At 43.3% G+C, this 25,779-nt stretch overlaps 1 protein-coding gene across 4 annotated transcripts in view; it reads left to right on the top strand.

Moving 5' to 3' along the window:
- tmem108 (transmembrane protein 108) overlaps nucleotides 1–25,779 on the top strand; it is a 186,154-nt gene that overhangs the window by 17,583 nt on the left and 142,792 nt on the right. For all 4 annotated transcript variants that reach the window (XM_087978685.1, XM_087978682.1, XM_087978683.1 and 1 more), the window contains one exon: nucleotides 1,636–1,721. In XM_087978685.1, coding sequence (XP_087834811.1) covers nucleotides 1,682–1,721 — 40 coding nt within the window. In that variant the 5' untranslated portion in view covers nucleotides 1,636–1,681. The remainder of the gene's footprint in view (nucleotides 1–1,635; nucleotides 1,722–25,779) is intronic.

Consider the following 25,779-nt stretch of genomic DNA (forward strand, 5'->3'; position numbering starts at 1 on the left):
ATTTGGTTAGGTGTAGTTTTGAAGTCGAGGGCAGTCATATTCTCACCTCTAGAATTGTTGTTTTTTTTGTCTGTTTTGACCAAGTGACCCTCGTGGAACTCAAATTGGACATTGTTTGTTACCAAGAAAATGCTTGACATGTTCCATTACTTTACTGATTGATTTGGAAGAGCCAGTTTGAACTGTGGTGAACAAAGTTAAAAATCTCAACACCAGGTTATAGTCCAACAGGTTTATTTGGCAGTACTAGCTTTCTAAAGAATTTGTCTTTTCTAAACAATGCTCATGTTCTGAACTCCCAAGAGATTATTCATTTGAAGATAAGGGACTTACAGGGTTATGAACAATGTGCACAGATTTGGGATGAAGCATGAATCCAGACACAAAGGGCTTAATAGCCTCCTTCTGCCACAGTCACATGCCACTCAAGGCAGAATGCAGTGATCACATCTCCAGAAACAATGTAATGCAAATCACAATTGCACTGAGCACCAGAGATTCCCGCCTCAGACGACTCTCTGTTTGCACATTCTCCCCGTGTCTGTGTGGGTTTCTTCCGGGTGCTCCGGTTTCCTCCCACAATTCAAAAAATGTGCAGGTTAGGTGAACTGGCCATGCTAAATTACCCGTAGTGTCAGGTGAAGGGGTAAATGTAGGGAATGGGTCTGGGTGGGTTGCACTTCGGCGAGTCGGTGTGGACTTGTTGGGCCGAAGCACTTGTTTCCATACTGTAAGTAATTTTTAAAAAATACCCTTAATGGCCAGATCTGGTGTGAATTGTATTTTTTTGTAACAATAGGGTGCAGTCAGAATTTCAACTGCAATGTTCCAACTGACTTCTGAATAGGTGGTGATGATGCAAATGGCTCTGAATGGCAAGGGAATTCCCTTACGTTCTACCTGTACAACAGACATCCCACCATACCCTCGAAGCATTCACTTTCTTGCAGATCAGCAGAGCAAATTAACTCTTTAATATCTCATCTTAATGGGAACCATACATGCTTTTGACTTTATAACACCTTTGAAATGTTTGCTTCCTTTCTCGATCTCATTGTTTTGTCACTTTTAATTTGTCACTTTCAACATTGCTCATTGCCATAGTTTTTAAAAAACCTTATGTTTGTATAGAACTGTTTAACATAATGTATCAATGCTTCATAGCAGCATTATCAAATATAATTTGGCTCACAGCCACATGAGACTATTGGTCAAAGTGGTAGATTAAAATAAAATCCTGAGAAAAGTAGACAGCCAAGAGGTTTAAAGAAGAAATTCCACATCTTAGTGCCTTGGAAACCGAAAGCATTAGTGGAGCAAAGGAATTTGAGGATGCACTAGATGGCAGAACTGAAGAAGTGCTGGAATCTGGGGAAAAAAATAGGGTTAGATGAGATTATAAATTGAGAATTGGAAAGGGCATGAAAGACTTAACGGCAGAATGAGAATTATCTTGATAGATACTTTGCATTATATCCACTAAGTTTCCCTTCAAAACTTGCGATATTCTTTGGGATTGTGATCACCAAGGGGTTGAAATAGATGTTACCTACATGGTGAAGATTTTGGAAGTCTGATAGAGCTTGGTCGTTTCATTCCTGCATACTGTTTGATGTGTCTCATTTTAATTTCTAGAGTGAATCATGAATAAAGTGGTGGACAAGCTTGAGCAGATAATACCATGAAGACAAGCTCACGGGTCCTCTATCACCAACTTCAGAGTAAGAATTTATGCAATATTTTTCATTTTTTAAAATCAGGATGCAAAGGAATCCCTTGCAACATGGCTGATTTTCATAGCGTACTGAAATTTTGGTGATCAATTGTCGGAAGTGGAATAAAAACCTTTTTAGTAAAGAATGTGCTTTAAAAGAGAACCGAAGAGCAGAAAATTCAGTCTAAACTAGTGTTGTGAAAGAGATGTAGACATGAAGATAAATTTAGTTGTCTATGCCAAGATTTCAATAAATCTTGACAGGATAATTATTTTATCTCCATTACTGTAAATTAGAGTACTGTAAGTAGATCTGAACACCACACCTCAGGAAGGATATCTTGGAGAGAGTATATCTTAGGTTTACAAGAGTTAATCCTAGACTTTGGGGGTTATATTATGAGGAGACATTAATGCAAATTAAGTCTGTTTTCAGTAGAATTTAAAAGGTTAAGCGGTGATCTGATTGCTTAACAAATATTTATCTACTTAAAATTCAAAGGCATTAAGGGATATGGACCAGAGCTGAGTATATGGAGTTAAACCACAGATTAGGCATAATCTCACGGAACAGGCTCAAGGAGCTGAGTGGCCTACTCCTATTCCTATGTTAAATTGGATGTGATAGTTTTACAACACCATTTGTTTTCCTTGAGTGGCCATAATTTCAGGCACTGAGGTCTGATCAATGTTTGTTGTGGCTTCCTCATAGTCCCTCCTGTGAAATTACTGTTTGGTAATTCTGTTGATTGGTATGATAACAAATGAGTAGTTTAACTGTTGAGTGCCTTAGCTACACAATTGTCTGGATTTTGGTAATTCAAATAAATATTGTTTAAACTATTTGAATACCAGTTATCTTATGTAACATAGTTGGGGAGGGAGGGTGAGAATAAAATCACCTGAGTCCTTCCTCTTCAGGTGACTTGGTCTTTCATTGTCAGTTACAATCTTCATTACAATATGACTTTATTTTGATTAAATAGGCATAACTAACTTAGGGCTGAGATTGTGTGTGACTAATTTGTTAGACTTTCTAGTCTCCTGATTTAACAACCAGATAAAGTAGACATTGGGACATGAAGAAAATGTAGCAAGAGTGCTTGGAATTTGTTGCATTTAGGAAGTTTTAATATGTGTGTCTTCACATTCTGTTTCCTTTAGAATGTTTATCTTTTGTGTATTCTGTATTTTGTTTGACCCTTTCATGGGTTATGGGTGTCTGGCAAGGCAATCCCTTAAAGGGCCCCAGTGAGCCTGATGGTAGTTTCATAGGTTCACCATTACTGAATCTAGTTTTCATTTCCAGTTTCCTTCAAAGCTAATTAATTGAATTTAAATTCTACCATCCATATAGAACTTCAACCTATGTCCCAGCCTTTAGATTTAGTCTAAGAACATTATAACTACTCCACTGTCTTCCTTTTGTAATGGTTGTCGGTATTTGCCTTCATTGTTTTCTGCATTTTTGCTGTTGGTTAGTGGTCCACTATAGTGTGTAGTGTAGAATTTACATCTTAGGTTTTCCACTATATAACTGACAAAGCCATAACCAATATAGCCGGTTGTTCATACACTGGCTTAGAATCAGTAGACAATAGGTGCAGGAGTAGGCCATTCAGCCCTTCGAGCCTGCACTGCCATTCAATATGATCATGGCTGATCATTCCTAATCAGTATCCTCTTCCTGCCTTATCTCCATAACCCTTGATTCCACTATCCTCAAGAGCTCTATCCAACTCTTTCTTAAATGAATCCAGAGACTGGGCCTCCACTGCCCTCTGGGGCAGAGCATTCCATACAGCCACCACTCTCCTCATCTCTGTCCTAAATGGTCTACCCCGTATTTTTAAAGCTGTGTCCTCTGGTTTGGCACTCACCTATCAGCGGAACCATGTTTCCTGCTGCCAGAGTGTCCAATCCTTTCATAATCTTATATGTCTCAATCAGATCCCCTCTCAGTCTTCTAAACTCAAGGGTATACAAGCCCAGTCGCTTCAGTCTTTCAGTGTAAGGTAATCCCGCCATTCCAGGAATTGATCTCATGAACCTACGCTGCACTCCCTCAATAGCCAGAATGTCTTTCCTCAAGTTTGGAGACCAGAACTGGCCAATAATATAATATATACTATAGGACTAAAATTGGGCCCTTGAAGACAGAAACAGGGGAATATATTACGGGGAACAAAGAAATGGCAGAAGAATTAAATGGGTACTTCAGATCGGTGTTCACTGGGGAAGACACAAGCAATCTCCCTGAGGTAACAGTGGCTGAAGGACCTGAACTTAAGGGAATTTATATTTGCCAGGATTTGGTGTTGGAGAGACCGTTAGGTCTGAAGGTTGATAAGTCTCCGGGGCCTGATGGTCTACATCCCAGGGTACTGAAGGAGGTGGCTCGGGAAATCGTGGATGCATTGGTGATTATTTTCCGGAGTTCGATAGATTCGGGGTCGGTTCCTGAGGATTGGAGGGTGGCTAATGTTATACCACTTTTTAAGAAAGGTAGGAGAGAGAAAACAGGAAATTATAGACCAGTTAGTCTGACCTCAGTGGTAGGAAAGATGCTGGAGTCTATTATAAAGGATGAAATTACGGCACATCTGGATAGTCGTAACAGGATAGGACAGAGTCAGCATGGATTTATGAAGGGGAAATCATGCTTGACTAATCTTCTGGAATTTTTTGAGGATGTAACTCTGAAGATGGACGAGGGAGATCCTGTAGATGTAGTGTACTTGGACTTTCAGAAAGCTTTTGATAAATTCCCACACAGGAGGTTAGTGAGTAAAATTAGGGCGCATGGTATTAGGGGCAAAGTACTAGATTGGATTGAAAATTGGTTGGCTGATAGGAAACAAAGAGTAGTGATAAACGACTCCATTTCGGAATGGCAGGCAGTGACCAGTGGGGTACCGCAGGGATCCGTGCTGGGACTGCAGCTTTTTACAATATATGTTAATGATATAGAAGATGGTATCAGCAATAACATTAGCAAATTTGCTGCTGATACAAAGCTGGGTGGCAGGGTGAAATGTGATGAGGATGTTAGGCGATTACAGGGTGACCTGGACAAGTTAGGTGAGTGGGCAGATGCATGGCAGATGCAGTTTAATGTGAATAAATGTATGGTGGCAAGAACAGGAAGGCAGATTACTACCTCAGTGGAATCAATTTAGGTAAAGGGGCAGTACAGAGAGATCTGGGTGTTCTTGTACACCAGTTAATGAAGGTAAGCATGCAGGTACAGCAGGTAGTGAAGAAGGCTAATCATTAGTTGATCCTCTGAGCTCTGGCTGAAAAGCTGTTTGCTTACAAAGTTGCTGGAAGTGCGAGCTAAGAGTGAAAAATACTACAGCATTCTGTTGAGAAAAGAGAAACTGTTAACATTTCAGTATCCCTTCATCAGAGTTAGTCATCTTAGATACAATGGCTTTTCAGCCAAGCTGGAGAAAATAATAAACGAAAGGTTCCGGGTACAAAGCAAGAGAGATTACATGACAAAAGGAAATGATAGTTCAGGTTGAAAAGAAATTAAACTAGGACAAGTGAAGAAACAAAATGTGTATCTTTTGGAACTATAAATATGGAAAACAGGACCATTACCAAAGGCTTTCTGAGATCTTGGTGAAATGACAGGATCAATAGCATGTTGCTATAAACAGGCTGAAGATTGAGAATTAAAGAGAAGGACAGACAAGGAAAAACAAATTGTTAAAACAAAAGTGTTTTATAGCACATTGCATGATTTTGCCATGCTCCAAAGTGCTTTTAAGCCAATGAGGCATTTCTGAAGTGTAGTCACTATTCTGATGTAGAATCATAGAGTTATTACATCTAAGATTGAGACCAACCAATTTGTCAGCATGCTGCAGTGCAATTCAGCCACTAACCCTCCTTGCAAAATTATTTCCACACGGTATTGAATTCTATGTTTCTAAAAATATCCTTACTTCATCTGAATTTCTTGTCTAAAGCTTTAAATCTGTATCCCCTTTTGGTATGGTCAGCTGATGGCATGCCAAACCCTTGTTAATTATATTGTCAGGAACCACATTTTTCTCTTTTGGACGATAAGCTGGAATGGGTGTTGGACAGCTTATATAAGTTGAAATACCGAGAGAGATTTGCTACTTAGAAAAATCAAATTGTGCACATCTTTAGCACATTTCTGCTTTATGAAGCTGTTAGGTGATTATTTTGTGGAAGACTAGTACTCAAATTGCTTGAGCTAAAGAAAAACTGCCAAATGATAGCCATCCAATTGATTAGATTAGATTACTTAGTGTGGAAACAGGCCCTTCGGCCCAACAAGTCCACACCGACCGCCGAAACGCAACCCACCCAGACCCAATCCCCTATATGTACGCCTTCACCTAACACTACTGGCAATTTTAGCATGGCCAATTCACCTAACATTTTTGGACTGTGGGAGGAAACCGGAGGACCCGGAGGAAACCCACGCAGACACGGGGAGAATGTGCAAACTCCACACAGACAGTTGCCTGAGGTAGGAATTGAACCCGGATCTCTGGCGCTGTGAGGCAGCTGTGCTAACCACTGTGAATGGCAGCCCGGAACATCCCGAGCCTGCAAACATGTATTTTTTACCCCCTCTTTCCTTGAAGCTGGAAAAAAACCCAAGAAAACTTAAAGGAACTCGAACAAGAAAAGATCCGTGTCAACTGTTGAAAAATAAAAAATCATCACTTTGCAGAAAACAGCATGTGATCATTACTGAACTCAAAATAAACTGAGGCAATTTAATCCACCCTTGAAATCTGGGCTTTTGATATTCAGAATTTTGTTCCCTGTCTATATATTTTCCACTCAATATTGTATTTTGAGTATTTTTCTGAGCTTAATTGAGAAAAGGTGTGCATGTATTTGGGGGTTTTTAAAGGAGCATAGTTTGTTGCATAGTGGATTTGTAATCCTTTCTTTTCACATAAAGTGCATTATAATTAATATTTCTGTTCATGAAAAAATCTGGTGCTTTTGTCCTATACAGCTGTCGGTGAGGTAAATTGATCATCTTCATGGTTAAATTGGGATTTTACGCTTCTTTGTGGTAGCTATCAAGCACACTCTCACCCAAGTGGCATCGTTTAAAGCTTTTGTTATCCTTTACCTCTCTACCAAATTTTAGGTCTTCAGATCTTAATGGACTTCAGGTTAATATGGAATCACTGATTCTACAGACTTAGTAGAAATTGCATGGGCAAGCGCAACTTCAAATGAAAAAATCCCCTCCCTCTGGAGCCCTCTGAAAAAATCCCTTTAAAGTTGGAAACTGGAGGATCTAACTCAATGTGGTTTAATAGTTACCCAGGCAAAGTTAGAGGATTTAAAAACCTTCTGTGTGGAAACAGACCCTTCGGCCCAACAAGTCCACACCAACCCACCAAAGCACAACCCACCCAGACCCATTCCCCTACATTTACCCCTTCACCTAACACTATGGGCAATTTTGCATGGCCAATTCACCTAACCTGTACATTTTTCGACTGTGGGAGGAAACCCACGCAGACACGGGGAGAATGTGCAAACTCCACACAGACGGTCGCCTGAGATGGGAATTGAACCCAGGTCTCTGGCGCTGTGAGGCAGCAGTGCTAACCACTGAGCCACCGTGCTGCCCATGTCAGAGAGAGTTTCTTTACTCCGAGATAAGTAAGGGTGTGGAACACCCTGCCTGCAACAGTAGTAGAATCACCAATTTTAAGGGCATTTAAATGGTAATTGGATAAACATATGGATGATAATGGATTGCTGTAGGTTAGATGGGCTTCAGATTGTTTTCACAGGTCAGCATAGCATCGAGGGTCGAAGAGCCTGTACTGTGCTGTAATGTTCTAAGTTCAATGCCTTGCTATTTCTTCCTTGACAATAGACTGATGCATCTTCCTCACTCTGGAAGATGGGCTAACAAGTCTATAATTCCTACAGCGAGGCGCTGTTATCAGGCAAGTCCAGTTTAGACATTTTGAAATTGTTTAAAGACCTGCTGATGAGAGTTCATGACTGGTGTGCTGCAGTAAGGAGAAAGGACAAGTAAGGAGTAAGGGACACTGGGATAACGAGGGACGTTGCGAATTTAGTCAAAAGGTAAAAAGAAACATATGTAAGGTTCAGGAAGCTAAAATCTGACAGGGCCAGACAAGGAATATAAAGAAAGCCAGAAAGAACTCAAGCAGGAAATTAGGAGAACAAGGGGCCATGAAATGACCTTAGCAAGTAGGGTTAAAGAGGCATCCTTGACATAGGTTAAAAACAAAAGGATAACTGGGGAGAATGTAGGACCATGCAAGGATAAAGGAGAGAACTTGTGCTTAGAGACGGTGGATATGAGCAAAATCCTAAATGAGTACTTTGCATCGGTGCTTATCCAGGAGAAGGACATAGAGGGTAGTGGAATTAGTGTGGAGAATGCGAAAATGCTAGGGCATTTTGAAATCAAGAAATAATCCAGAGATAACAACTCTGTTTGTTCTAGCTCTCCGTTTCCACCCTAGCTCCCTGAAATGCTGCCTTACATCCCTATCCTTCTGTCTATTTATGTGGTTGATACCTACATGAGGCTGGTTGCCCTCTCCCTTCAGGACCCCAAAGATATGATCCGAGACATCACAGACCCTGGCACCTGGGAGGCAACACACCAACTGTGCGTCTCGTTCGCTCCCGACAAACCTTCTATCGGAGCCTCTAACTATTGAGTCTCTAATCTTATTTCTCTGTTCAAGATGGAAATAGGGATAATCCAGAAAACTATAAATCAGTGAGTCTCACATCAGTGTTTGGGAACCTACCAGAAAGAATTCTTAGAGATAGGATTTATGGGCATTTGGAAAAGCATGGCCTAATTGAGGTCAGCCAGCATGGCATTGTGCAAGGCAGGTCATGTCTTACTAACTTGATTGAATTTTTTGAGAAGGTGATGAAGGTGATCAATCAGGGTAGAGCAGTAAATGTTGTTTGCGTGGATTTTAGTAAGGATTTCAACAAGATCCCTCATGATAGAGGAGGGACCAGAAGATTAAGGTGCATGTGACTCATAGTGATTTGGCCATGTGGATTCAGAATTGGCTTGCCATAGAAGATACAGGGTAGTGGTGAACGTGTATTTTTCAGGCTGGAGGTCTGTGACTAGTGGTGATCCGTACTAGGATCTCTGCTGTTCATGATATATGTAAATAACTTGGATGAAAATGTAGACAGGTGGGTTTGTAAGCTTGCAGATGATGCAAAGATCAGTGCAGTTGTGGATAGTGTGGAAGGTTGTCAAAGAATACAGCAAGATATCAATCAGTTGCAGATAATGGCAGAGAAATGGCAGATGGAGTTTAATCCGGATACGTGCTGCACTTTAGCAGATCAAATATTAAGGAAAACACCTGGCAATTACAGACCAGTCAGTCTTGCATCTGTGCTCAGCAAGCTTTTAGAAAGAATTCTGAGAGATAGGATTTATGACTATTTGGAAAAGTATAGCATGATTAAAAGCAGTCAGCATGGCATTGTGAGGGGCAGGTCATGCCTCACAAATCTTATTGAGTTCTTTGAGGAGGTGACGAGACAGGTCAAAGAAGATTGAGCAGTGGATGTGGTGTATGTGGACTTCACAGCAAGGCATTTGGCAAGGTTCCCCATGGTAGGCTCATTCATAAAGTCAGGAGGTATGGGATAAGGGAGATTTAGCTGTCTGGATTCAGAATTGGTTGGCTGACAGAAGGCAGAGAGAAGTTATAGATGGAAAGTATTCTACCTAGTGATCAGTAGTGAGTGGAGCTCTGTTTTTGGGCCTCTGCTCTTTGTAGTTTTTATAAATGACTTGGATGAAGAACTGGAAAGATGGGTTAGTAAATTTGCCGATGGCACAAAGGTTGGAGGTGCCGTTGATAGTATCGAGGACTGTTGCAGGCTGCAGCGCGACATTGTCAAGATGCAGAGCTGGACTGAGAAATGGCAGATAGAGTTCAACTTGATAAATGCGAAGTTTATGCATTATGGAAGGTCGAACTTGAATGCTGAATATAGGATTAAAGACAGGATTGTTGGCAGTGTGGAGGAACAGAGGGATCTTGATGTTCATGTTCATAGATCCCTCAAAGTTGCCACCCAAGTGGATTGTTAAGAAAGTACATGGTGTTTTGGCTTTCATTAACAGGGGGATCGAGTTTAAGAGCCGCAAAGTTTTGCTGCAGCTCTACAAAACCCTGGTGAGACCATATTTGGACTATTGTGTCCAATTCTGATCACCCTACTATAGGAAAGATGGGGAGCCTTTGGAGAGGGTGCAAAGAAGGTTTACCAGGATGCTGCCTGGACTGGAAGGCTTGCCTTATTAGATTATAATAGATTAAATTACATTACCTTACAGTGTGGAAACAGGCCCTTCGGCCCAACAAGTCCACACCGACCCGCCGAAGCGCAACCCATCCATACCGCTTACCTAACACTACGGGCAATTTAGCGTGCCGAAGAGAGGTTGTCTAAGCTTGGACTTTTCTCTCTGGAGAGGAGGAGGAAGAGAGGTGACCTGATTGAGGTGTACAAGGTAATGAGAAATATGGATAGCGTCGATAGCCAGAGACTTCCCCAGAGCAGGATTGACTGGCACGAGGGGCCATAGTTTTAAGGTGGTAGGAAAAAGATATAGAGAAGATGTCAGAGGTAGGTTCTTTATGCAGAGAGTTGTGAATGCATGGAATGCATTGCCAGCGGTGGTGTGGAAGCAGAGTCATTCGGGACATTTAAACGACTTCTGGACATGCAGGTGGACAGCAGTGAATTGAGGGCTGCGTAGGTTAGGTTAGGTTATTTTATTTTAGACTAAGATTAATCCTCGGCACAGCATTGAGGGCCGAAGAGCCTGTTCTGTGCTGTACTTTTCCATGTCCTATGTTCTGTGACAAGTACACAGTTAATGGCAGGACTCTGAACAGCATTGGTGTACAGGGTTTCAAATCCATAGCTCCCTGAAAGTGGTGATGCGTGTAGATTGGGTGGTAAAGAAATTTACGGCATCCTTGCCTTTAGATTCTCTAAAGTGTGGAAACAGGCCCTTCAGCCCATCAAGTCCATACTGACCCTCCAAAGAGTAACCCACCCAGAACCATTTCCCTCTAGCTAATGCACCTAACTCTTTGGGCAATTTAGCATGGCCAATTCACCTGACCTGCACACCTTTGGACTTGTGGGAGGAAAGCGGAGTACCCGGAGGGAACCCATGCAGACACTGGGAGAATGTGCAAACTCCACACACACAGTCACCCAAGGCTGGAATCGAACCTGGGGCTGTGAGGCAGTTGTGCTAACCACTGAGCCCTTATTGGTCAGGAAATTGAGTATAAGAGTCAGGATATCATTTTTTAAAATTAATATGTGGGACTTGGGTGGCCTTGGCTGGTTAGCATAGATAGTCCATCCCTATTTGCCCTTGAGAATTAGCTATGAAGAGAAGTTGAGTAGGTTAGGATTGTTTTCATTAGAAAAAAGGAGATGGAGAGGGGACCTGATTGAGGTCTACAAAATCATGAAGGGTATAGACCGGGTATATAGAGATAAACTCTTTTCCAGGGTGAAGGATTCAATAATAAGAGATCAACGCTTTCAAGGTGAGAGGTGAAAAGTTTAAGGGGGATACACGTAGCAAGTACTTTTCGCAGAGGGCAGTAGGTGCCTGGAACGGGTTGTCAGCAGAGGTAATAGAGCTAGGTACAGTAGATTCGTTGAAGATGTGACTGGACAGATGCATGAGTAGGTGGAGAGCAGAGAGATACAGATGCCTAGGAATTGTGCAACAGGTTCAGACAGTGGATTTGGATTGGCTCGGGCTTAGAGGGCTGAAGGTCCTGTTCCTGGGCTGTAAATTTTCTTTGTTCTTTAAGAAGGCGGTGGTGAGCTGCCTTCTTGAATTGCTGCAGTCCACTTGCTGTGGGTTGACTCTCAATGCCTGTAGGGAGAGCATTTGAGGATTTTTACCCAATGACTTGTGGCACAGTGGTTAGCACTACTGCCTCACAGCACCAGGGACCCAGGTTCGATTCCAGCCTCAGGAGACTCTCTGTGTGGAGTTTGCACATTATCCCTGTGTCTGCGTGGGTTTCCTCCGGGTGCTCTGGTTTCCTCCCACAATCCAAAGATGTGCCGGTTAGGTGAATTAGCCATGCTAAATTGCCCATTGTGTTTGGTGTATTAGTCAGAGGGAAATGGGTCTGGGGAGTTACTCTTCGGAGGGTCGGTGTGGACTTGTTGGGCTGAAGGGCCTGTTTCCACACTGTAGGAAATCTAATATAATATAGTATGAATGGTGGAAAGACTTTGGGGTATCAAGAGGTGAGTTACTTTCCGCAGTATCCAAGGGATCTAACCTTGCTAACCAGTCTCCCATGAAGAACCTTGTCAAATGCCTTACTCAAGTCCATATAGAGCACATCCACCACTCTATCCTCATCAATCCTCTTTGATACTTCCTCAAAAAACTCAATCAAGTTTGTGCATTTAGCCCTTTGAGCCCACTCTGCATTGAAATAATATCTGATCTTCGACTTCAGCACCATTTTCTTAGACTGTTCTCACATGTTTTAATACCTTGAAATGTAATGATCTCAATTCTGAGCATATTCAGCAACTGAATCTCCACAGCCCATTGGGGCAGACACTTCCAAAGAATCACCCCTCTCTGAAAAAAGAAATTTCTACTTTTCTCTATTCTAAATGGCATGTCCTCTATTCCGAGACACACTCCTGTGAACTTAGATTACCTTGGTGGATGAAACATCCCTCCTGCTGGTCATTTGATGCCAATAATACCTTTGAATGAAACTACCTTAGTCTTCTAAATCCCAGCAAATATATTCACATCTATTTCATAATTCTCGACCTGACTTCACCTATCCCTGCTTCACCACCCTGCGCCAGGCATCCCCTTTGTCTGCAGCTCCCCCTATACCCACTGCGAGTCCTGAAGTAGGGTTACACGTGAAACATTGACTTCTCCACCTCCTGGTGCAGCTTGGCTTGCTGTGTTCTTCGAGCTTCCTGCCTGTCGATTTTGGATTCCAGCATCTGCAGTTTTTTTTTTCCTCTGCAGCCTTCTGTGGCAATGAGTTGCATAGATTCATGTTAAGCAATCGATCAAGTGCAGGTAAATTGGATTAGTGTAGTTTTGTCTTTGTCAGTCGGCATAGACGTGGTGGTCTGAAGGACATTTCTCTTATTGTAGAACTCTTTGTTTCTCTGAGATCTTATGTGACCAACAGGATTGAATTTTTCAAAGATGTGACCAGGTGAGTAGATGGGTAATGCTTTTGATGTCGTCTACTTGGACTTCAGCAAGGCCTTTGATAAGGTTTCATAGAGGAAACTGAAAGCAAGGGTAAGAGCCTATGGAATTCAAGTGAGTGTTTATGCCTTTGGGCTTTTATAAATGATTTAGACTTGAATGAAGGAGGTGGACAATACACAAATTGGTGGTAAATAATGAAAAGGATAGCCTTAGAATACAAGAGGATACAGATGGGTGAGCAATGACAAATGGAATTCAGTCCAGATTAATGTGAGGTGATGCTTCAGGACAGGACAAACAAGGCAAGAGGATACATGATGAGCAGTAGGACCATTGGAAGCACCCAAGGATCGGTGGCACTTCCATGTGCATGTTTCCTGGTCTTAAGGTATCACAACAGGTGGATAAAGTGGTTAAAGAAGGCATTTGCCTTCATTAGCCAAGTCATAAACTTTAAGAGCAGGGAGGTTATGGTGGAAAAATACAAAACATTGGGTAGGCCACAGCTAAAGCCAGGCTCTGGAAGGTAAATTATAAGCATGTGATAACACTTGAAAGGATACAGAGGACACTTACCAGGATATTATGTAGGCTGAAGAGTTTCAGTTATGAAGAGAGATTGGATTGAGAAGGGGCACGATTGAATGTATAAAATTATGAAGAGCACAGATAGGTTAGGTGGAAGAAACTTCACTCCTTGATGGAGGAATCCGTGACCAGGGCATGTAGATTTAAAGTGAGGCACAGAATATTTTGAGGAGATGCAAGGAAAAACTAATTCATCCAGTAGATGGTGGAAATCTGAAACTTACTGCTGTAAGGGTGGTAGAGGCAGAAAGCCTCATAACATTTTGGAAGTATTCAGATGTGAACTTATGGCATTCAAGGCTGGAAGTGCTGGTCAAGTGCTGGAAAATGGGATTTCAGTAGTTGGGTTTGCTTTTGATGGGAATGTAATGGGCTGAAGGAATTTTTTTTCTATGCTGTTGATCTCTATGTATGCCTTCTTAATCACATTATCCACTGTTCTAATAAGGGAACAAGTGTACATGCACCTTAAGGTCCCACAGAACCTTGGTCCTTCCCAGTGTCTGACTGTTTATTATGTATTCCCTTCCCTTCTTCCTTAAATGTCCAAATGTATCACCTCACCTTTATTTGGATTGAATTCTATTTGCCATTGATCAACCTGTCAATCTTCCTGTAATCTAAGATCCCCCTCACTATTTCCTGCCCCAGCAATTTTTTGTGCATCTGCAAACTTACTGATCAACTCTCCATCATTCAAGTTAAAATCATATAGATAAACGATAAACAACAAGGGCCCCAAAACTGTCCCTTGTCAGACATCACTGGATAACAGACTTCCAGTCAGAAAAACGCTTTCACCAATAAGACCACTCTGTCCTTCTTTACTGAAATCTAAACTTCTCCCAGTTCTCAGGTCTGCTACTCCTCATGGCCAAACTTTATGCCCCTTCCTTAGATCTAATACCAAACCAATCCTTTGTTAACTATAGTCGGGCCACTTTTCCTGTTTATATTTTTGTACCAGGTAGGACTGAACAATTTTTGAACAGTGTGGTACTGGAAAAGCACAGTTGGTCAAGCAGCATCGGAGGAGCAAGTGGGTCAATGTTTTGAGTACGAGTTCTTCATCAGTAGTGAGGGGTGGTCCAAGGGAGCTGAGAGAAATTTACTTGGAATTCCACAGGTCTTCTATTGTGTCCATTGCACTCGATGTGGCCTCCTCTGCATTGGGGAAACAGGACGGCAACTTGGGGAACATTTCAGAGAACATCTCTGGGACACATGCACTAAACAACTGGATGAACACTAACTCCCCCTCCAACTCTGCCAAAGATATGCAAGTCCTGAGCCGCCTCAACCACCAAACTCCATCCACCTGACGCCTGGGGGAAGAACGCCTCATCTTCTGTGTTGGGATCCTCCAACTTATTATGCCAACTTATTCCTATTTATCAAACCTGCTTGTTACTGTAGTGATTGTAACAAGGTCAGCTAGATAGTCCTCATAAAATGAGCTCCCTGACTGGGGCTGTTAACCTGGTCCAAATAGGGAGCCCTAGATGACAGATAATTACAGGAGTGTCTTCCCTACCATTTCTTTCGCTCTTTTTTTCACATGAGCATTGTTCATTCTGAGCTTTGCCTGTTCCTGGGTTTCCTCGCCACATGGGTGTTTTTCCTGATGGTGGGAATATTGAATGAATTTATCTTGCTCATTATGTTTTTACTGACCTCTGCACGTATGCGTACTCAACATGGGTGCAGTGAGAAAAATGGGAAAAAATAAATTAAAAATGAACAGGAGTGTCAGACATCCTGTTCACTCTTGAGAGCTGACTCTGAGGGATCAGTAACAGGATTCTCTGCATGTAAATAAAGAGTAACTTGGTGATGGGATGCTGGCTTCTGTGGAGTTGTTTCAGTGGATACAACAGTGGGATAAGCATTTCTAGTATTATACTATGATTTGGGAAGGTTGACTCATTTGATCCTGCCATTGAAAATGGGGCCCAATACAGAGAAAGAGTATTTCATTTTTGCAGGAAAATGATATATAAGTAGATGAAAAGCAATGGGTATGTCTCCTGACAACTTGTGGACCAGCAGCTTTTATTCGGTTATTAAAAGCCTAACTTTTCCTGAGGCACCAGATGTTAAAAACTTTCAAGTGGTGACAGATTTAACTAAGGAATATAATGACGGTAAGGCTCTTTTAATTCGAAGTGTGTAGAGTTACAGGTTGTAAAACCATCTGTGAGGTCAAGTATCAAATGTGGATGCATTGAGACGCCTACCACTGGTAGGTACACTACTCATGGTACTGCCTCTAGAAGAATACATAATGGTTTTACATTTTTTGGACACACTTCCTGTCACAGCTGACAATATCAGACTTTGGGCACACAAAGATCCAGACCTGGTAAAACAGCTGGTGATGGTGGAGTAAGCCCATTACAATGAGATTTGAATCCATTTTTGACCCAAACAAACCAAATCGCAGTAGAGAATGGCATTTATAATGGGAAGCAAGTGTGTTTGTCCTGAGGAAAGATACTAGCTGAATTCCTCCAGGGATTTGCAAAATGAAGATACTGGCAAGAAGTCATGTCTATTGGATTTAGTTTTGGCCATGTAGATGGGGCAATGCCCAGAGTTCCAGCATGGTCAAAAATTATTGCCAACAGCTCCCCTGCATTTGTGGGAATGGCCACGTAAACCCTGTACTCAGTTACACATCAACTGTGCAGGTTCTTCCATGGGCTCAATGGAAGCCATTGTGGATGCTGACTCAAAGTGGCTGGACATGCACATAGAGTTCATTTGTCAAACACAGGGATGGCAATAGAAAACTATGCGCATCTTTTGCAATATATGGACTCCTGGAGTTTTAGAACATAGAACATAGAAGAATACAGCGCAGTACAGGCCCTTTGGCCCTCGATGTTGCGCCGATCCAAGCCCACCTAACCTATACTAACCCACTATCCTCCATATACCTATCCAATGCCCGCTTAAATGCCCATAAAGAGGGAGAGTCCACCACTGCTACTGGCAGGGCATTCCATGAACTTACGACTCGCTGAGTGAAGAACCTACCCTTAACTTCAGTCCTATATCTACCCCCCCTTAATTTAAAGCTATGCCCCCTTGTAATACCCGACTCCATACGCGGGAAAAGGTTCACACTGTCAACCCTATCTAACCCCCTAATCATCTTGTACACCTCAATCAAGTCACCCCTAAACCTTCTTTTCTCTAATGAAAACAGCCCCAAGTGTCTCAGTCTTTCCTCATACGATCTTCCTTCCATACCAGGCAACATCCTGGTAAACCTCCTCTGCACCCGTTCCAGTGCCTCCACATCCTTCCTATAGTATGGCGACCAAAACTGCACACAATATTCCAGATGCGGCCGCACCAGAGTCTTATACAACTGCATCATGACCTCAGGACTCCGGAACTCAATTCCTCTACCAATAAAAGCCAGTACGCCATATGCCTTCCTCACCGCACTATTTACCTGGGTGGCAACTTTCAGAGATCTGTGTACATGGACACCAAGATCCCTCTGCTCATCCACACTACCAAGTATCCGACCATTAGCCCAGTACCCCATCTTTTTGTTATTCTTCCCAAAGTGAATCACCTCACACTTAGCTACATTGAATTCCATTTGCCACCTTTCTGCCCAGCTCTGCAGCTTCTCTATATCCTGCTGTAACCTGCCACATCCTTCCTCACTGTCAACAACTCCTCCGACTTTCGTATCATCCGCAAACTTGCTCACCCAACCTTCTAACCCCTCTTCCAGGTCATTTATAAAAATGACAAACAGCAATGGTCCCAAAACAGATCCTTGCGGAACACCGCTAGTGACGGCACTCCATGAAGAAACTTTGCCATCAACTACTACCCTCTCTTCTTCCATCCAGCCAATTCCTAATCCAAACCTCCAACTCACCCTCAATGCCATATCTCCGTATTTTCTGCAGTAGCCTACCATGGGGAACCTTATCAAACGCCTTACTAAAATCCATATATACCACATCTACCACTTTCCCCTCATCAACCTCCTTCGTCACCTTTTCAAAGAATTCAATAAGGTTTGTGAGGCACTACCTGCCCTTCACAAAACCATGCTGACTATCCTTGATCACATTATTCCTATCCAGATGTGCATAAATCCTATCCCTTACAATTCTCTCTAAGACTTTGCCCACAACAGAAGTGAGACTCACCGGCCTATAGTTACTAGGGTTATCCCTCCTCCCCTTTTTGAACAAGGGAACCACATTTGCTATCCTCCAGTCTTCTGGCACTACTCCTGTAGACAAAGAGGACATAAAAATCAAGGCCAATGGCTCTGCAATCTCCTCCCTTGCTTCCCAGAGAATCCTAGGATAAATGCCATCAGGCCCAGGGGACTTATCTATTTTCACCTTTTCCAGGATTTCCAACACCTCTTCTCTACATACCTCAAAGCCATCCATTCTACTTATTTGTGACTCAGTATTCACATCGACGACAATGCCCTGTTCCTGAGTAAATACTGAAGAAAAGTATTCATTCAGTGTCTCCCCAATCTCTTCCGCCTCCACACGCAACTTCCCACTACTATCCTTGACTGGACCTATTCCTAACCTAGTCATTCTTTTATTCCTAACATACCTATAGAAAGCCTTAGGGTTTTCCCTAATCCTACCGACTAAGGACCTTTCATGTCCCCTCCTTACTGCTCTTAGCTCTCTCTTCAGGTCCTTCCTGGCTACCCTATAACTCTCAATCGCCCCAATTGAACCTTCACGTCTCATCTTGAGATAGGCCGCCCTCTTCCATTTAACAAGGGATTCCAATTCCTTATTAAACCACGGCTCCCTCGCACGACCCTTTCCTCCCTGCCTGACAGGTACATAATTATCAAGGACACTCAATAGTTGCTCCTTGAACAAGCTCCACATATCATTTACACTCTTGCCTTGGAGTCTACTTTTCCAGGCCACACATCCTAAGTCATGCCTCACAGCATCATAATTTCCCTGACCCCAGCTATAACTCTTGTCCTGTAGTACACACTTATCCCTCTCCATCACGAAAGTAAAAATCACCGAATTATGGTCACTATCCCCAAAGTGCTCACCTACCTCTAATTCTAATACCTGGCCTGGTTCGTTACCCAGAACCAAATCCAGTATGGCCTCACCTCTTGTTGGCCTGTCTACATATTGTGTCAGGAAACTCTCCTGCACACATTGAACAAACACTGACCCATCTAACGAACTTGAGCTATAGCTTTCCCAATCAATATCAGGAAAGTTAAAGTCCCCCATAACAACCACTCATAGATAACAGGCCATTGTTTACCAGCAGGGAATTTGAGTATTTCCTAAAGTCATATGGTAATCAACACAAGGACAGCTCCGTACCATCCATCCATCCAGTGGTCTGGGAGGAAGAGCAGTTCAAACTTCGAAGGCATATTTAAAGAAACAGTCTACACCTTCACTAGATAACAAACTATCCGGTTCCTATTTGATTGTAGTACTACACCTCATGTAAAGAGAGAATGCTGCACCAGGTTAAATCTGATCTTCCCAGTCCTGAGGGTGAAATAGCATCAGGAACGTCAATGCTGGACATAAGATTCTGTTTACATTAAGTTTAATGTAGAACCATGGGAATAGTCCTACATGGTCAACATGAGGTCAGATCCAGTGATGTGTAAAGTTTGGGTAGGTGTGATGGTCCTGAACAAGCAGGTAGACCATATGAAAGCTGCAAACTTACGAACAATCTAAGAGCAAAACATGCGTGGCTCTTCTGCAGCCTTTCTGACTGTTCTAGAAGCCGTGCTCTCCATCAAGCATTGAAAATACCTAGGGTGGTAAGGTCCAAGGCAGTGTTGCTGAACAAAGAGATCTTGGAGTGCAGGTTCATAGCTCCTTGAAAGTGGAGTTGCAGGTAGGTATGACAGTGAAAAGGCGTTTGGTACACTTTCCTTGGTCAGAGTATTAGATTACTTACAGATTACTTACAATGTGGAAACAGGCCCTTCGGCCCAACAAGTCCACACCGCCCCGCCGAAGCGCAACCCACCCATACCCCTACCCCTACATTTACATTTACCCCTGCACCTAACACTACGGGCAATTTAGCATGGCCAATTCACCTGACCTGCACATCTTTGTGACTGTGGGAGGAAACCGGAGCACCCGGAGGAAACCCACGCAGACACGGGGAGAACGTGCAAACTCCACACAGTCAGTCGCCTGAGGCGGGTATTGAACCCGGGTCTCTGGCGCTGTGAGGCAGCAGTGCTAACCACTATGCCACCGTGCCGCCCACGAAGTATTGAGTACAGGAGTTGGGAGGTGATGTTGCGGCTGTACAGGACATTGGTTAGGCCACTGTTGGAATATTGTGCGCAATTCTGGTCTCCTTTGTATCGGAAAGATGTTGTGAAACTTGAAAGGGTTCAGAAAAGATTTACAAGGATGTTGCCAGGATTGGAGGATTTGAGCTATTGGGAGAGGTTGAACAGGCTGGGGCTATTTTCCCTGGAGCGTCGGAGGCTGAGGGGTGACCATATAGAGGTTTACAAAATTATGAAGGGCATGGATAGGGTATATAGACAAAGTCTTTTCCCTGGGGTCAGGGAGTCCAGAAATAGAGGGCATAGGTTTAGGGTGAGAGGAGAAAGATATAAAAGAGGCCTACGGGTAATGTTTTCACACAGAGTGTTACGTGTTTGGAATGAGCTGCTAGAGGAAGTGGTGGAGGCTGGTATAATTGCAACATTTACAAGGCATCTGGATGGGCATATGATTAGGAAGGGTTTGGAGGGATATGGGCTGGGTGCTGTTAGGTGGGACTAGATTAGGTTGGGATATCTGGTCAGCATGGATGGGTTGGACCGTGCTGTACAACTCTATGACTCTATGAATCTGAAATGGACACAGCAGATTTCACCACCTCAGCACATTTTGTTTTTTAGGTTAGATTCCCTACAGTATGGAAACAGGCCCTTTGGCTCAACAAGTTCACACCGATCCTCTGAAGAGTAACCCACCCAGACCCATTCCCCTACCCTACATTTACCCCTGACTAATCCACCTAACACTATGGGCAATTTAGCATGGTCAATTCATCTTTTTAGCATGGACTATTCATCTTTTGGATTGTGGGAGGAAAGCGGGGCACCCGGAGGAAACCCATGCAAACACAGGGAGAATATGCAAATGCCACACAGTCGCCCGAGGGAGGAATGGAACCCGGATCTCTGGTGCTGTGAGGCAGCAATGCTAACCACTGAGCCACCGTGCGGCCTGAAGAAGAGAATGAATTTCTTCCCAGATGTTCCAGGCACAAGAGGCTACTTGTAACAGAGGCAGCGCGGGAGAAATCCCAGGAGGAGCGACTAGAACAAGAACTGGCCTAAGCCCTTGGACCCAGAGGAGGAGGGACATAAGGACTGACATGAGGTGGACCTCACAGGATATGAGTTCTCTGACTGGGGCTGTTAATCTGGTCCAGTCAGGGAATCTCGGCTGACAGATAAGAACAAACTTCCTATTTACTGGGAGAGCTGGCTATAATGGAGCTGGATTAGTGTCAAGGACTCTCCACGCTTAAATAAAGAGTTAATTGGTGACAGAATATAAACCTCTGTGGAGTTATTTCAGTTATGTCTTCAAAGAATTATAATATTTGTCAGGTATGATTTCCCCTTGAAACCATGATGGATTTCATTCTGGTGCATTAACAAAAGGATCTATAGAGATTGAAAATACACTGATTGTAACCTATATTGAATTATTAGATTCTAGAAATGTCCCAGCAGTTTCAAAAACTGCCAATGGAAGTTGGAAGTTGGAAGATTCAAGAAGATAAATGGTCAGAAAAGATGATAATCAAAAGTCAATTAGCCAATTATCTTATTTTCTGACTACTTACCACCTTGAATAAAGGTGTTCCATTGGCAGTTTTTGAAACCTCCTGGGACATTTCCAGAATCTAATGATTAATGATAGATTACGATATTTATAATCTCTATAGATCCTTGTGTTAATGTCCCAGGATTCAATCTGTCAGGCCCGGGGACCCACAGGATTTAGTCAATCAATTTCTCTGCTACGTCTACTCTAGTGATTGTCATTGTGTCGTATTTGCCGTGGTTATGCAATTCGTAAGGTCTCTGAGCCCAACACATTTCAGGTTGATCCAATCCCAACAAAACAACTCCCACCTTCTCCAGACTGGTGCCAATGTCTTATGAATTCCAAACTTCGAGACCTAGAACTTGGCTCCCCCTCTGTAATTAGATCCTTAACTTCCTGACACATTGACTGCAATCAGTAAGAAAAGGCAACAACACCTCTTCCACCATCATCCTCAACACTGGTGCCCTGCACTATATGGTCAAATCCCACCTCAAGTCAAATCATGTGGTGCTGGTAAAGCACAGCTAGTCAGGCAATATTCAAGGAGCAGAAGTGTCGACATTTCGAGCATAAGCCCTTCACCCTGATGAATGGCTTATGCTTGAAATGAAGATTCTCCTGCACCTAGGATGCTGACTGATCGACTGTGCTTTTCTTGTGCCACACTCTTCGGCTCTGATCTCCAGAATCTGCAGTCCTCGCTTTCTCCAGATTCAGGTCCAACTCTATTTTCAAGTCTTTTGACAACACCACCATTGTAACACCACAATTGCAAGACGTAATGTGGGGGTTCCAATGTTGGACTGGAATGGACAAAGTCAGAAGTTACATGACACCAGGTTATGGTTTGTTACGACATGGCAGTGAACCCTTCTGTTAATTAAACCAAACACCCTGAAAAGCTCAGCTCATAATCTGTTAAACTATGAGTGACACAGAATTGCCCAAATTCCACTATTTAAAGAGAATAACATCAATTTATCTTTTAAACTCAAAGTGAACATTATAAAACAACTATTCACAACTGTATGCCTCCCCCTTTTTTCTTAACTGCTTATTATCTGCCACGCTACAACAATAAATTATTCCATCAAAACACTTGGGAAGATTACATCACCTTAATTTCAAACCATACAGCGGTTGTCATTGGTGTCTGTCGTCTTCTGGCTAAAGATCTTACAGGGTTGTCATCTTTCTTTTTATTGTGAATATGTTTCACATGAAAAGGTATCTTTTGAGAGAGAGTGTTTCGTAATTTCTTGGGTCTGTGTTGATGGCAGTTGTTCTGTCTGATTTTCAAAATGCCTGCCTTTTTAAAATCCCCAACATCGGATTTAATGTTCGCAAAACAATGCATTCAAACTTGATTGGTTTTAGTATCCTGAGCATAATTTAAATGGTTAAATTTGAATTGTTGTCAAAACAGCAACCAAGCCAAATGGTGCATATTTTCAATGCATCTGCTATCACAGTTTTATGACCTGCAACACATATAACATGTAAATTAAAAGTCTGTAACATAAGACTCCAATGAAGTAGTCTCATATTTTTGTGTTTAAATCATTCCAAGAATGTAAGAGAATTGTGGTCTGTGCACACAACTGTCTCCGACATAAAATGTTGTAAGGTCAGTACCAAACTCAATGTTTCTTTTGCGGTTGTACAATATTTTCTCTGGTGGGTGTTGTGTTTCTTTGAAAAGTAGCTGAAAATGTGTTGCTGGAAAAGCGCAGCAGGTCAGGCAGCATCCAAGGAACAGGAGAATTGACGTTTCGGGCATAAGCCCTTCTTCAGGAATGAGGAAAGTGTGTCCAGCAGACTAAGATAAAAGGTAGGGAGGAGGGACTTGGGGGAGGGGCGTTGGAAATGCGATAGGTGGAAGGAAGTCAAGGTGAGGGTGATAGGCCGGAGTGGGGTGGGGGCGGAGAGGTCAGGAAGAAGATTGCAGGTTAGGAAGGCGGTGCTGAGTTCGAGGGATTTGACTGAGACAAGGTGGGGGAGGGGAAATGAGGAAACTGGAAAAATCTGAGTTCATCCCTTGTGGTTGGAGGGTTCGTAGGCGGAAGATGAGTTAGAAATGGACAGGTCGAGGAAGGGAAGGGAGGAGTCCGAGACGGTCCAGGTGAATTTGAGGTCGGGGTGGAAGGTGTTGCTAAAGTGGATGAACTGTTCAACCACCTCGTGGGAGCATGAGGCAGTGCCGATACAGTCATCGATGTAGCGGAGGAAAAGGTGGAGGGTGGTGCCAGTGTAGTTGCACAAGATGGACTGTTCCACATACCCTACAAAGAGGCAGGCAAAGCTGGGGCCCATGCGGGTGCCCATGGCTACTCCCCTCCAAACCAAAGGAGTAGACCTTTCCTAGACCTTTCCATCTGGGCGACCAAATCAACACGGACATTTACTATAAACCGACCGACTCCCACAGCTACTTAGACTACACCTCCTCCCACCCTGCCCCCTGTAAAAACGCCATCCCATATTCCCAATTCCTTCGTCTCCGCCGCATCTGCTCCCAGGATGACCTGTTCCAAAACCGTACAACCCAGATGGCCTCCTTCTTCAAAGACCGCAATTTCCCCCCAGACGTGGTCGAATATGCCCTCCACCGCATCTCCTCCACTTCCTGCTCCTCCGCCCTTGAGCCTCGCCCCCTCCAACCGCCACCAGGACAAACCCCACTGGTCCTCACCTACCACCCCACCAACCTCCATATACAGCATATCATCCGCCGTCTTTTCCGCCACCTCCAAATGGACCCCACCACCAAGGATATATTTCCCTCCCCTCCCCTATCAGCGTTCCGAAAAGACCACTCCCTCCGTGACTCCCTCATCAGGTCCACGCCCCCCACCAACCCAACCTCCAATCCTGGCACCTTCCCCTGCAACCGCAAGAAATGTAAAACTTGCGCCCACACCTCCCCCCTTATTTCCCTCCAAGGCCGCAAGGGATCCTTCCATATCTGCCACAAATTCACCTGCACCTCCACACACATCATTTATTGCATCCGCTGCACCCAATGTGGCCTCCTTTATATTGGGGAGACAGGCTGCCTACTTGCGGAACGTTTCAGAGAACACCTCTGGGACACCGGACCAACCAACCCAACCACCCCTTGGCTCAACACTTCAACCCCCCCTCCCACTCCACCAAGGACATGCAGGTCCTTGGACTCCTCCATCGCCAGACCATAGCAACACGATGGTTGGAGGAAGAGCGCTTCATCTTCCACATAATGAGTGGAGATTATTCTGCTGTCTGCATCTTGAGAGCATCACGTTCCTGGGAGTGCTGATCACCAACAATCTGTTCTGGTCCACCAATGTCAATGTGATGGTCAAGAAAACCTAACAATGCCTCTACTTCCGTAGGAAGCCAGGGAATTCCGCATGTTTATAGAAGTACCACAGAAAGTGTCCTAGCGAGATGCATCATAGCCTGGTGTGGCAATTGCTTTTTGTAAGATGGCAAGAAACTACAGAGGGTTGTGAATATAGCCCAGTCAATCATGCAAAGCAGCCTTCATCCATTGACTCCATTGGGGTTACTGACACAAAGGAAAACTGTCATGTCGTGATGCCCAAGGCTACTGTGGAGAAAGAGAATGAGGCTGTTAGGCATATCAAAAAGACAATTGTAGTGGGTGATTTAATAGTTCAAGGAAAAGATAGGTCATATGGTCTGATGCCTTTTGGGTGCAAGGTTCAGAATATAATGGAACTGCTCGATAACCATCTGGAAAGGGATGGTGAACAGTCAGTAGCTGTGGTTTATATGGAAATGAATGACACTGGGAGGGACAGCTTGAAGGTCTTGCAGGATCCGTTTCAAGAGTTGGCGAGGAGGTTGAAATGCAGGACCTCCAGAGTAGTAATCTCAGAAATACTGTCTGTGCCATCAGCTTCTGTATTTAGGCAAAGACTGATCAAGGAAGTAAATGTGTAACTTGTGGATTAATATAAAAGAGAAGGGTTTAGATTTGTGGGACATTCATATCATTTTTGGGAAAAGAAAGCTCTTCAGAAGAGGTGGGATTTACTTGAGCAGAAATGGAACTTATCTCCTGGTTGAGACAGTAAATATAACAGTTGGTTGAATTTCAATTTGTAAGTTTAATGGGCAAGAGAGAGAGATAAAGGCAGGGTTAAGTTAAATTCACAATGTGTAGTGTAAAGAATTGGGGAACTGCAAGTAGAAATTGCCATGTGGGTATGACACTGTAGCATTGACAGAAACATGGCTCAAACCAGAATAGTGACTAGGAGAAAGTAAAGACTTGAGATGCTGGAGAGTCAGATTTGAAA

This window comes from Chiloscyllium plagiosum, unplaced genomic scaffold (genome assembly GCF_037043375.1).
Source record: "Chiloscyllium plagiosum isolate Xiang-an unplaced genomic scaffold, Cpla_swu_hap1 HiC_scaffold_34, whole genome shotgun sequence".
Classification (NCBI taxonomy): domain Eukaryota; kingdom Metazoa; phylum Chordata; class Chondrichthyes; order Orectolobiformes; family Hemiscylliidae; genus Chiloscyllium; species Chiloscyllium plagiosum.